Source organism: Struthio camelus, chromosome 19, assembly GCF_040807025.1.
Source record: "Struthio camelus isolate bStrCam1 chromosome 19, bStrCam1.hap1, whole genome shotgun sequence".
NCBI classification, from domain to species: domain Eukaryota; kingdom Metazoa; phylum Chordata; class Aves; order Struthioniformes; family Struthionidae; genus Struthio; species Struthio camelus.
In genome coordinates, this window is record NC_090960.1 from 4,294,906 (window position 1) to 4,307,641 (window position 12,736).

At 36.5% G+C, this 12,736-nt stretch overlaps 1 protein-coding gene across 12 annotated transcripts in view; it reads right to left on the bottom strand.

The window, feature by feature from the left end:
- HELZ (helicase with zinc finger) overlaps positions 1 to 12,736 on the bottom strand; it is a 100,033-nt gene that overhangs the window by 38,599 nt on the left and 48,698 nt on the right. For 8 of the 12 annotated variants that reach the window (XM_068913741.1, XM_068913740.1, XM_068913750.1 and 5 more), the window contains 3 exons: positions 8,135 to 8,265; positions 5,460 to 5,639; positions 4,808 to 4,912 (listed from right to left, as the gene is read on the bottom strand). In XM_068913741.1, the coding sequence (XP_068769842.1) occupies positions 4,808 to 4,912; positions 5,460 to 5,639; positions 8,135 to 8,265 (416 nt within the window). The remainder of the gene's footprint in view (positions 1 to 4,807; positions 4,913 to 5,459; positions 5,640 to 8,134; positions 8,266 to 12,736) is intronic. The other 4 variants (XM_068913746.1, XM_068913742.1, XM_068913748.1 and 1 more) reach the window with 2 other exon arrangements.

Consider the following 12,736-nt stretch of genomic DNA (forward strand, 5'->3'; position numbering starts at 1 on the left):
GCCAAAATAGAATTTGGCCCAAGTATTTCTATTGAATGTTAGCCAATTTGAGTTTTTCCTACTTTTCCACATTTTGCTTCCATTGATAAATTTCCATCAAAAGACCAATTTGCACAACAGACTATTTGCAAAAGTAACAAATTTGTATCAGTAATTAAGAGTCACAATCATCTCCTTGTTCATGCTTCATGCTTGGACTGCTCCTAAGTCACTTAGGAAACACTTCCAGAAGCCAATAAAGGGAGAGTCTAGAGACAGAACCTCTGAAGGAGGCTAAACAGAGTCTGATTTCCACTCATACCCTACAGAAGGGACTCCTACTTCTCATGACAACAAAGAGTCAATGGAGAATAAATTTACGTTCTCCAAGACTACTTTTTCTGTCCTGAACTGGAGGAAAAAACAAACTCTTTCTAGTTCTAAAAGGCCAGGAGATCCCTCAGGCCGTGCTCCAGAGAACTCTTCGTGGAGAAATTCCAGTTTGAACTCCTCAGATTTGTGCAGTTATGTCTCACCTGAAATCTCCCAAGCAAAAGCAACATGGAAGCTTAGAAGAAAAAGAGTGCTCTCACTGAAGTGCTCTCACTTCAGGCCTTTGCTTAAAAAGTCTAAGCAGTCCCAAGAACCCTGAAGAAAAACCTAAAAGCACCTGATTTCTCCCTTTTATTCCTTTTGATCGCTCTCCAAAAGAGGCTCGTTCTCATGTACAGGCATGTTCCATGGGATGCAGAACACATGTGAAGAACCTGTCTTACAATCCGAATTTTTTTTTTTTTTTTTAAAGCCAGTCCTTTGAGGATGGGACAAGATAGAAGCTAGAGTTTCAAGAAAAAAAACTGGCTAAAGAAGCATGCTAACATTTGATAAGATAAGGGAATACTTTCTTCAGTATGAGAATTTTACTCTAGGCAATTTCAAAAAAAAAGGGTAATGGTTCTTAAGGGTCTGTTTTTAAAGCCACTGTAAGTCATCTCTGTAAGGACAGGGAAAAGTATCTGCTCAGTTTAAAATCAGATGAAAAGTGATAAAAATTTACTTTCTTAAGAATATTAAAGGCTGATACTAGTTACAGGGATGCGAGCCCACACCTTTATTTCTCCACAGACTCCCTTGAGTTCTTGTGGGAGGGATAGTTAAATAACCCTGAGATAACAAAACAAAAACCACATATATGTTTTAGTAGCTCTCTACACACATTCATTTAAAACAGCAAGATATTAAAGATAGATCTGTATAAAATGCTAGCCGTATAACTTTTAATAAATATCAAGAAATACTGAGATTTTTTACAATGGCCTCTCTTGTACTTATGGAATATTCGGGATCACTATTCCATATTTATGTGTTTTATATCAAAGAGCTCATACGAAAGCAGCACAGGTCTGCCTCCAGATATGTACAATCCGTTTCAAAGGACAGCTTCAGCTGAGAACGAAACAGAAATAGCTGAAGGTAGATTAACACTTCTTGAGCGAGGGGCACATTTTGTACTTTACAGCAAAAACGTGAACTGTGCAGAGGGACGCTATCAATTATGCCCACTGTGTACATCGGGGATGATTCCAGCCTCTGGCAATTTAAATTGTCAATTTCAATTAAAACACCATGCCATCCCACTCGAATTTCTGCGTGAGGGCTTGATGGCTTGATTTATAGTGCAGTTAAATACAGCAAAGGTACACAGACATGTTCAAAGATAAAACTGCTTCCTGCATGATCAGAATGAGCAAGTTGAAGGTATCAAGAACAGTCCTGATTTCTGCATTCACTTATGTTTCGATGTTTAGGGCAAAAGGACTAAAGAAATGCAGAGATCCTTTCTTGTTGCTCCCAATAACAAAACTGAATTGAAATCTGTAAAATTAACATCATGGCAATACAAGAACTCCTTGTAAGAAAACATGCAATAGCATAGCAGCCTAAATTTTTGTAAATTGGAAGATTTAACACCTAATTAACACACAGTCAAAAAGTCTTCAAGGAATAAAACGCTAATGAGTGCTACGTGTCTTTGTTCAGTATGACTTTTGTTTTAGCTTACTAACGTTCTCTACATCACACGCAACCAATTACACAAATGGCATGTTCTGTCACACTGTTGATATTTGTTTTAATTCAAACTCCGATTTGCTCTGATCGATTCATTTTGATAGTCTGGGTATTACATAAAGCTAGCCACCACGTATTAAAGCTACCCAGTTTGAGGATATAGGCAGTACTTAGGCAGTGATAGCATGATTAAGAAATGTAGATAAGGGCTCGTGAACCAGAGAGGTTTCACCTGACTTATCTTAAATAGAACCAGTCTTTTTTCTGACATTGCCAAGATCATATTCAGCCATAAAACGTTCAGGAATAAATAAAAAACAAATTCATTTAAGAATAGCAACAGCAGCATCAACCGCCTTCCTTTTCCTCTAGTATTATAAGCAAGAATAGCATATGGATACAATTAAATTTGAAATATACAGGTAAACTAATAACAGACATGTAGACACCTCAATCACTGCATGCTCACCCATACAGAGAAACTGCTGCTCTCTGCTTCCTTGGTTTTGACTGGAGTTTTCAGGGGACACTCCTAACCTCAAATACCCAACCACAGTGCCCACCTTCGGAGCCCACCTCCTGAACACTCTCTAGCAGTCAAAGGAGAGAGATGAGTACAAATTTATTTATGGGCATCAGGACTATGAGAATTTGGCCTTCAGGCTTTGTTGGCATTTTATTTAGGTGTAGAGCTTAGACTCAACAGAAATTCTCAGTCTTCATTCTGCCTTTGCATTTTCCAAAGGGCATAGATAATTATTTTGTTGGAAAAAAAAATCATTTGAATTTATAACATGATATTTAGAGAAAACCCCAGAACTCTACGCTTCAAACTTTTCTATCATATCATTGACAGGATAATTTAGTGTGCGTCTTACCCAGAGAAATTTACAGAAATATTTACACAGTTGCCAGTACCTCATCAATATTAAATAATTAAGCTTTCCTTTTTTAAAAAATAATGTAAATATTATGGTGCTCCCAAATAATCTATGGAAACATTTTTAGCAAACTCCTCACTTGTATAGCAAATAAAGGAAAAGTGTAAAATAGACTGTTCGGCCATTTAGAAATACATGCTGCTTTGACTCTTAGCTGACTCTGCTCCACTTGATGACTCCCTAACACAAATTGCAGAAGGCTCTGGCATCCTGTTTAAACTAACAGTAATGATTTTAATTTGAAAATATCTCTTGACAACAGTTCCCTAAGACGGACAACAGATCCCTAAATTGATTTTATGCTAGGAATCTCACATAGTTCTAGCTTTCACTTCATATTAACTGACCCTTTAACTCCTGTTAGCTTAGGTCAACATTCAGATAGCTTTCAAACATCTGCTTCTCAATTACATGCAGTATTTTTAAAGAAATTTCCAAAATAGGGGTACCATGATTATTTCACGCAACCTACAGCAGCACTTTCCAAAGCATTTGTAACAAACACTACGACAGCTACGTTTAAATTAAAACATTCAGTGACTTTTGAATTACACACTGAAACATTTTTGTTTGTTTTATCAGTTCGTAAGCATTTCTGAGACTGGACTCTATAGCTGAATATAGTGCATAAAAAAAGTCAGCAAAAGCCCGGCAATCACAATAAAACTGTGTTTTAAGACTTTTTTTTTTTCCTCCAACTCCTTGCTCTGTTAAACCATGCTTCAATATTCCTGAAAGCGTTGATTACACACATTCTTCCCCAGTACAAAATTAAAAGACCATAATGCTTTTCATCACAAAGTGCTTTACAAATCACCTTAAGAAAACCTGTGTTAAAGCAGAATTAGATCAAAGGTAACTTTTCAGAAATTAGCTGTCTTCTCTTCCTTGGTCAGATCCTCAGCTTGTGCACAATGTCCCACGGCAGCTAAAGGCAGCAGCCCTGGGAGAACATACACCTGCTGTAACCTAGCCCTTTCCTGTAACTCGACTGGCCTTAATGCCATTGCATAAAAACATACGCCCAGGACGGTTTATAATAGCTAGCATGTAAACATACATAGTCACTTTCTTAGCAGTATAATAAACTCACACCTCGGCATTCAGAAAACGTGCTCACAATTTGATAAAAATATACCAAGCTAGCAGCATAGAGTCTACATTGTGATCATGGAGCAAAACATTCCCAGGGAATTGGGTTTCTGCTCACAAACAGATTCTCCCTTACCGTTTTCTATGCGTGTTGAGCCTGCTTTCTCTTAAAGTTTCACCTCTTCTCTATTTTTTTCCTTAACTAATTCCCCCAAAATACCCATGTTAAGTACATTTAATCACATATACAGTTACTTCATACTGACTTCACAGAAGAGGCCAAACTAATTGCACATGATTCTCTAAATATGAAGCTTCTATGACATCAGAATTTTTCTTCAAAAAGCCAGGTGGGTAGCCCCAGTTTCCAAATTATCATTGTAAATGTGAGTCAAAATTTTCTGGAATTAAAATACAATTAAAATTCATTTTATTTTATCATAGTAGCTTTTAGAGGAGCATATCAAAAGTTTGCTCATTAGGAAAGACACATTTATCAATAGAAATAATAAAGGCTTAAAAAAGGATGTCTTTATCTTTATTTAACAAATGACCCAAAATTATGTCGACAATACGTTTCACGTTCCTTTTAGTCTATGTTTTTAAAAGCACTGCTGGTAAATGCCAATATGCTTTTATGTTTTAAAAGTTCTTTAACTTTTTTTATAGACACCTTTTCTTAAGAATAGTATTTTATAGATACATAATAAGCCTTAAAAAAATACCTGAGAGGTCTTGCCTGGGGATTGCCTGCTTCTACATATGGATGTAAATAATCCTTTATGTAGAGATCAGCAGCACTATTAGAATGGGTGCAAATGAGAATCCTGCTGGAATAAATGGTGCAAATAAAAAAGCAATGAAGAAACAGAAAACAATTCAAAGCAGTAGAATACAAAAAAAAGGAAACAGTGGCCATCTTCCTGCACACTTCTCTTAATGAAATCAGTCGCTGACCTACCACAGTTTGCATGATTCAGCCCTTTAACTCAAATCCTTCAGTTATAAAAAGATTTAAAGTTCTAATACAGTCTTTCAATAATTATTTTGTGATTATTAATCTAGACTTGATTTTAAGTAAGGAACAGCTCTTATTATGTAGCATATTGCGTAACTTCCCACGTCGAGCGAACCACAGATTCTACTACATACTGTCAATTTTAATCAGTTTTGTTCTAAACGGAAAACATAGGCTAAGACTATAAAATTACTTTATCATTCAAAACAATGATGGATGGCTTGGAGTGTTTTTTTTTTTTTTTAATTTTTTTAAGCTGGATGGAAATTCTATACTTCTACCTTCCACTTGAATTTAAGTAAAAAATGGCATTTGCATTGCTAATTAATAATCGTTCTACATTTAGTGCCCCATCTCACCTAGTATCCTGTTGTTGGAGTATGTGCTTGACTGCCTGAGCCAGAGTGAATGTTTTTCCTGTCCCATAGGGACCGATGATAAGAACAGGAGGCAGTTGTATTGAAAGTGGAGTAGTGATAGCCAGAACAGCTTCTTTCTGTTTAGCATTTAGTCGAGGGTCCAACTGCTCATCCCATTGTCTGTACAAAAAGGAGGCAACAGAGTTCAAAAACAGAAACCATGAAAACTAACTGTCAATCAGAAATGAAACGAGGTAAGATTTCAAAAGCTTTAAGAAATTTAAAAGTCTATATGCTACTGTATTGATTGGATCATTCTGAGGCATATTAAAACATGATATTGTAGCAAAACAATCACATGCTGTTTATCGTAAAGCTTTGATAATATCTGCAATCAATTAGGAAATTTTTCAAAAGCAATCTAACTACTGCTCAATTTATATTATCTCACATGATAATAATTAACCTGCATCGTACACATTTTGGTTAAAGCATATGCTACCCCTTCACTTGATAATAAATATAAGTAGACATACAATATGTACAAGTAGACCTACATACATACGATGTTTATCTGCTATTTAAATGCAAAATCTAGCATTACTTATGTGTCTTCCCCTCCAGTATTATTTATGTTGTCAGTTTTAAAAGTCAACAGTTACACAGCCTCAGGACTTGGTGAAAACAAACTAGGATGAAATTAACAATGAAAAGAACTAACGGCTACCCAATTAATTAGAAATTTTCCGTTACTTTTTCGAGATCATTAAGGCACGCACTTCTAGTAGGAAAGCAGTTTAAAAAGTGTTATTACTGTCACCAACTAATGACACCATCATTAACAGGAAGATGCTTTCAAAAAATTCCAGCGAGCGTTAAGAGGTTAAAGCTTTGCAGACAAGTTTTTAACATCCCACTGACAGATGTAAGAGTGGACATGCATAGTAAAAAAGCACCTGTCGCTGACGGACATATGGCCATACTTTTGAAACATGAACTGCCTTGGTGCAAGCACTATCACTCTTATGATAGCTTCCATTTAGTCGTAGTTAAGTATAGGGAGTAAAAGCAAGAGGGAATTAACTGTATTCCTAACTCATAAGACAGCTATGAACAAGCTGGCAGAACAACCTAAGAAATACTGGAAAGATAACAGGAACATAAAACAAAAATAAAGAAAAAACAAAGGAAAAGACAGTTCTGAGTCAGTCAAAAGCGTTGAAACTCAAGTCAGGGCCAACCAAATCACCAGATGGAAAAACATTTTCATCACCCTGACTTAAATTAAACTGCAACTGTTACATAAGTCATTTATATATATATATAAATTACCAAAACATTATAGAAATAAATTATATAAACTGCAACTATTATACGATGTATGCAAATATAAATTTCCTGACAGAAAACGGAAAAGAGAAAATTTACTTTCCTTCTTACTCACCTTCTTTTTATTCAAATCACAGCTTATATCCAAACTGTTCTTAAACCCCATTTCCCTGTAAGACTTGCCCAAAACTTACTTAAGGCAGTGAACAGACTCTCATTGTCTGCCATTAGCTCTGTAGAATAACTCTACACAAATCTCGTTCCCTTCTTTCTACCCTGTCAAAGCCCTGGCACACGCAGCAATCACCCTCACCCAGAACACTGCAGCCACTCTTTCACCATCTCTTGATGAACTAAAGTTTTTTCCAGTAATTTTTGTTTAGCTTTCCTGGGTTTCTGGCCAGATCACTGTCCCTTTATTCCACAAGCTGTCTTCTGATCCACGCTTCTTCACAATCATACTCTCGAGTCTCACCCTTGAGACACCACACAACTCCTCTCCACTTCGTGCTGTACCGACTATCAGTTCCACATGCCTCTCATTTCCTTGGTGTCCAGGCACAGAAACTTCATGCCTCTTTTAGCCTTCCCTAAGCACCAAAAATATTCACCATATCCTCTGATCCACAGAGCTTCATATATCTCTTCCATAAATTTCCCTCTACAGGGAAACTATTTTCATTTCTCCTTCCTGCTCTAACGAAGTACTTTCACCACTCTCATCACTGTATCAGTCTTAGTTCCCTTTAAAAGTATTTATATTACGTAGGAGTTTTATATTTCATATTTATATATATATATTTTTTTTATATTCATATATTTCATGTGTAAGACACACATACCAAGAATCTCAGAACTGTTTGAAGAGCAATGCTGGTGCTTCCAAGACGCAGTCCCAAATCTAGGCTCACTGCGTCAACCTGCAAGAGCACTACTGGGCTGCTCACGCAAATGAAAGTCCGCATGCATAAGATCTTGCGCAGCCAACTCCTTGTAACTGGTAACTTACGTTCCTACAAAGTATCATGCTTACTTTCAATGAAGAAAAGCAGGATAGTAAATAACAATAGCAGATTTGTTCTCTACAGCTACAGCACAACTGCAAATGTTTATTAAACCTGCAGTTCTACTTCAAGGGAGCGCTGATCAACACATCCTCGTGTTAGGAGGATCAGTTTTCTTGTTTTATTTAGAACAATTTCACTCCCCTCTCCGAATCATCCTCACCATTAATGAGGAGCAAGGCATACTTCCTGTTTTAGGGCAGATTTCAGCCATCTGTTATGAGAAATTCAATACTGCATTACCATACAATCTTTGATATCAAAGTGTTTGTATTCTTGTACCTGTTGGGACTCCAGGGTATGGTGGGAGTCATGCTGACATCTGGAAACAAAATACTGTTGTCCTTAATCCTGTCCAAGGCATAATGCATTTCACAGAGGGGTAAGCGATTTAACTGAAACTGAAGTTCAACCTACAGTATAAAACGAATGAACGAACAGATGAAACAAAAATTATTATTTTAGAAAACACTATTTAGTAGACCTTGTTGCATGATAGCTTACAATTTTATTGTCCTGCAAGATACTCTCAGAAGAAAATAGCAAACATCATTTGATAAAAGATTTGCAATAAAGTTAACTTGCCCATTTTGAATCAAAGATAAATATAGTATTTTGGCAATGTAATTTGGTTGTTTGACTTTTATGAATACATTCTACTGTACTTTCAGAAAATAATTAATCCAACTCTCAGAAAATATTATAATCCTAAAATACCATTTTAAAAAATATAACCTTCCATCCGTTGTTAGAAGCACCACTTCAGAACACTGACAGGCCAGAAATTTTTACAGATCAACAGATGATATAAATGAGATATGTGACCAACAGAGATAAAACTCAAATCTTACTCATTTCCAGTCAAACATTCTAGAAAAATATAATTTACTGATTACATTCAGTTATTGAAACTATGCAAAAGTTAATTTCTACAATTAGTTGCATATCAATATATTGATTTCCTGCTCTCTCAATTACTTGTGTTTTAATGCTAGCAAATAAAAGTGCCAACGCAATCCTGGTACAAAGCCAGAAACAACACGCAGAGCACGTTAACATCCCCAGTTAAACCCAGACTGAACAATAGCTGGTGAAGTTAGTTTATACAAATATATTCTAAAAGAGCAAAGAGGAAAAAACACATTCTGAATTTGAAGACATGATAAAAATCAACTCCTGGGGAAAATAATTCCTAAAAACACTCAGGTTATAATTTACACATATTTAAGTTTGCATTTATCAATTTCTCCAAAACCAAATGATCTTGATCACAGCACTGAGCCAAAGAACTAAATGTTAACAATTAACATAGGAGCCTATATCAATAATTTCACACAAATTTGCACTAATATTAAATGGCATAAAGACATCCAAAGCTGCTGAGCAACTTCAAAGTGACTGATACACATTAATTTTTTTTTTTTTTCCCTCGGTATTGTATCTTTAGCCAAATAGTCATGGAACTATTGAGCAAGAACTGTAACGAGCATTTCATGATTAAATAAGAGCAAATAAGTACCATACTGAGATTTATAATGAACTGTGAGCATGCTGAGAAATTATTTCAACCCGCCTGGAAAAGCACCCCTCAATTACCTAGAAAATATATCAATAAATATTTAAAATTTCCATGGTCACCTTTATTGATAGTGCTCTCAATCACTTTACAGAAGCTGGTTCTGTACTACCAGTCAACACACCAGAAAAACAGAAAGAGAGTAAAGACATGCTGAAGACAGTACATCAGAACCGTTACGCTGCCGAAAAGAGACGTGGGGCCAAGCTGCGGCCCAGCGCCCCGTGTAATGTCAAAGAAACCCCACTGCGGTAAATGCAGTCCTCCTAAACTTACGCCACATGAGCGGGACAAAAATCCTGTCTCAAATTTATTCTCTCCTCTAGCACTCATCGACTCACTATTAATCTGTCCCTTATTGTTTAATCACTCTTTAATCTCATGATAATTATTGTTACTAACCAGAAAGTTCAACAAACACCCAGCAACGTTAAAATGTATTTTAAAACGATGTGTTCTGACAGCTTACATACAGACACAATGAAAATTGTAAGTATAAAAAGTATAATAAAGTCCTAGTCAACTAAATAATATTTTTATATAGTACCTACCAAAAAACAAATTGTTGTATTAGACATCCTTGTGATGATCAAAATAGCACGATAAGCTTGAAGACAAAGTTAGAAAAGCAGACAATCGCTTCTCTAAACTCACAATGAACTCCCATGAACTTTCTCTTATAGAGGAACAATTCAGCCTTACAAATTTAGTAACTATTTGTTGGATCTGATGCCCCATTATCTGCCCAAAAATTTACTTCATAACATAGAGATTACTCCTGCAAAACTTTCTGGTGTACTAATAGTCTTAATTACTTCAAGAAGATCATCTCTTTCAAAAGGATGTGCAAAATGCAGCTCTCCGACAGCACTTCCTTTTCTCTAGTTTATTTAAATAATGGTATAATATGTAGCATGTAAAATCAATACCTGCTTTGCAGTAAATAAACGTCTACTTGTATCAGTGCAGAACGCAGCCATTAATGTTCAGTGCCTCACAGATATAAAGGCATTGATATTTATCTCGACTATTACGTTTTACAACAAGACGTACAGCCGAAACGCTAAAGAAAAGGCAGTAACAAATCTGCACAATACTCAGTGTGCAGTTCACTAAAACAATTGTAACCGCTAGGAAAACCTTCCTCCCCTGCCAATAGTGCACATGAACATTTAGGAATCTCCTCCCTGCCTCCCCGTGCCCATCCCATCATGTAGCTTATGCCTACCCAGTCCCTTGGTAAATACCCTGGCCTTTATAAGCGGCGCACATTAGCGTCTGTCACGAACGACAGGTTTGGCTCACCCTGCCTGAAGGCGACTTTGAGCTTCCTTCCAAATCTGTGGCCCATCCATGTCTATCCGGTGTTCGATTTGTCTGCCTAACCATGTCCTGCAGATGTCTGGAGAAGACGTGCAAGGAAATGGCAATGGTCCCAACCTCACGGTTTGATCCATGCAGGAAAAACTGCCTTGCTCAAAAAGATCCAAGGCTAACACCAGAGGACCCAATTTAGAAAGATAATCTAAATGCAGAAAAACTGTGATGCTCATCTGAGTGATACTTTAATAAACCCTTCTAGGAGTCTAAGTAAGATGGCTAGCATTAAACATCTCTTATCAACTACAGGCATTCAGTACTTTTTTTTTTTTTTAACAGTTTGTTGTTCATTTTGTGTTTAATGCAGTTTGGATTGAATCAGACAGTTATATTTAATATGGTGGAGTACTGAATGGGGCCATCTGTGAAGGACAGGTATGTAACCTGCTTTGATATATATTCCAGAATAAGAAAACAGTGGGAAAGGAAGTTAATCCATTGCCAGTTTCACAGAAGAGGACACAGCATGGTGTAACCACTCCAAAAATAAAATAGACTACTGTAAGGTTGGTCACCAAAAAGAGCAGCCAAGCGGTTTAAAGTACCAGCTCGCTCCATCCCATCTTCATGAATGGTGCACTTGATAAGCTAGGACAGCAGGCAAACAACAGATCAGGAAGTCTATTATATGAATTATTAAAAGAGAAAGGAGACAAACCACATAACTTCTCCAAAACATTCAGAAATAAAAGCAATTTGAACAACATTTAAAAATCACATCGGGAACACTAACTCCACCAAAGATTCCCAGGGTCTTCAATAAACACACTATACATTCAAATTATAACATCCTCAGTCCTAATCTGAGGATCCCTTTCCAAATTTCGTTTACTTTACAGTCAACACTTCATCAGAAAAAATTTTCCATGCAATTAGAACTGACCACAATGTAGGTTAAATATTTAAGGATTTGACCACTGGTTCTCTGATGTATCTATGAAGTACTAATCGATTTTACAAATACCTTCAGGATCCAATTCTTAATGTAGAATAGAAGAACTGCAATCTAATTTGTTGCCTCTGGCTAAGTTTTATAAGACACTCAAAGAAAAATAAATCAGTTACTAAAGCCCCAGCTCATTTTGCATTCCAGTGGAGTTTTTGATAAGTCAATTAGTATGTTTAATTATTGTTATAAGAAAATAAGCACAAAACCAAGGGCCCAGTACAATATAAGTCTTCCCAGACCAATTATCTATGCTAAATTAAGACATCAGAATTCTTGCATATGTTTCCCCAAAACAAAATGAACGAATGAATAATCCTTCAGTGAAAATGGATTATTTTCAAGCAATTCTAGTGACCTTAATTTGAGATGATTTCTGTTTGGTAGCAAGATCAACTTCAAGCTCTACAGCTGACACAGAGGGGAAGGGTGGGAGGAGTGTAAATATTTAATTGAACTACAGCTTTGTCTTCCATTACACGCACTTCCACTTACATTTCATGCGCTGTCTTGTTTGGAAACTACACAGAATTATTTAAAATAAGTATTCTTTCCTCACTCATTTCAGGTTAACCTCAAAGCACACACAAACTGGATCTTACTGCCAATACAATTTTCTCTAGGAAAAGTGTTATAACTCTTCATTTTGTGACCAAATGCTTCCTAGACAGATTTGAGTTGTAATATTTCTCCCCTTTACACAAACTTCACATCTTCTTGTCTTCACACACGCAGCAGTATGGTTCTCACAATAGATGACCAAAGAGCAACTTCTCAGGAAGGTGAAAGGTAAGACTTTGACTCTGCTGAGTTTCCTCTGCGGTTCAAGTAACTGCTTATTCAAGTCCAACACCCCAAAGCCATGTCTACTCCACACTCCCCCTCAGAGGTTCTCAGAAACTAGCACATTGCTGAGGCAGTCAAGGACAGGCATCTCTCTGGCCTGGGTGATCTACTGACGATCACATAAGCCAGCTGGTAG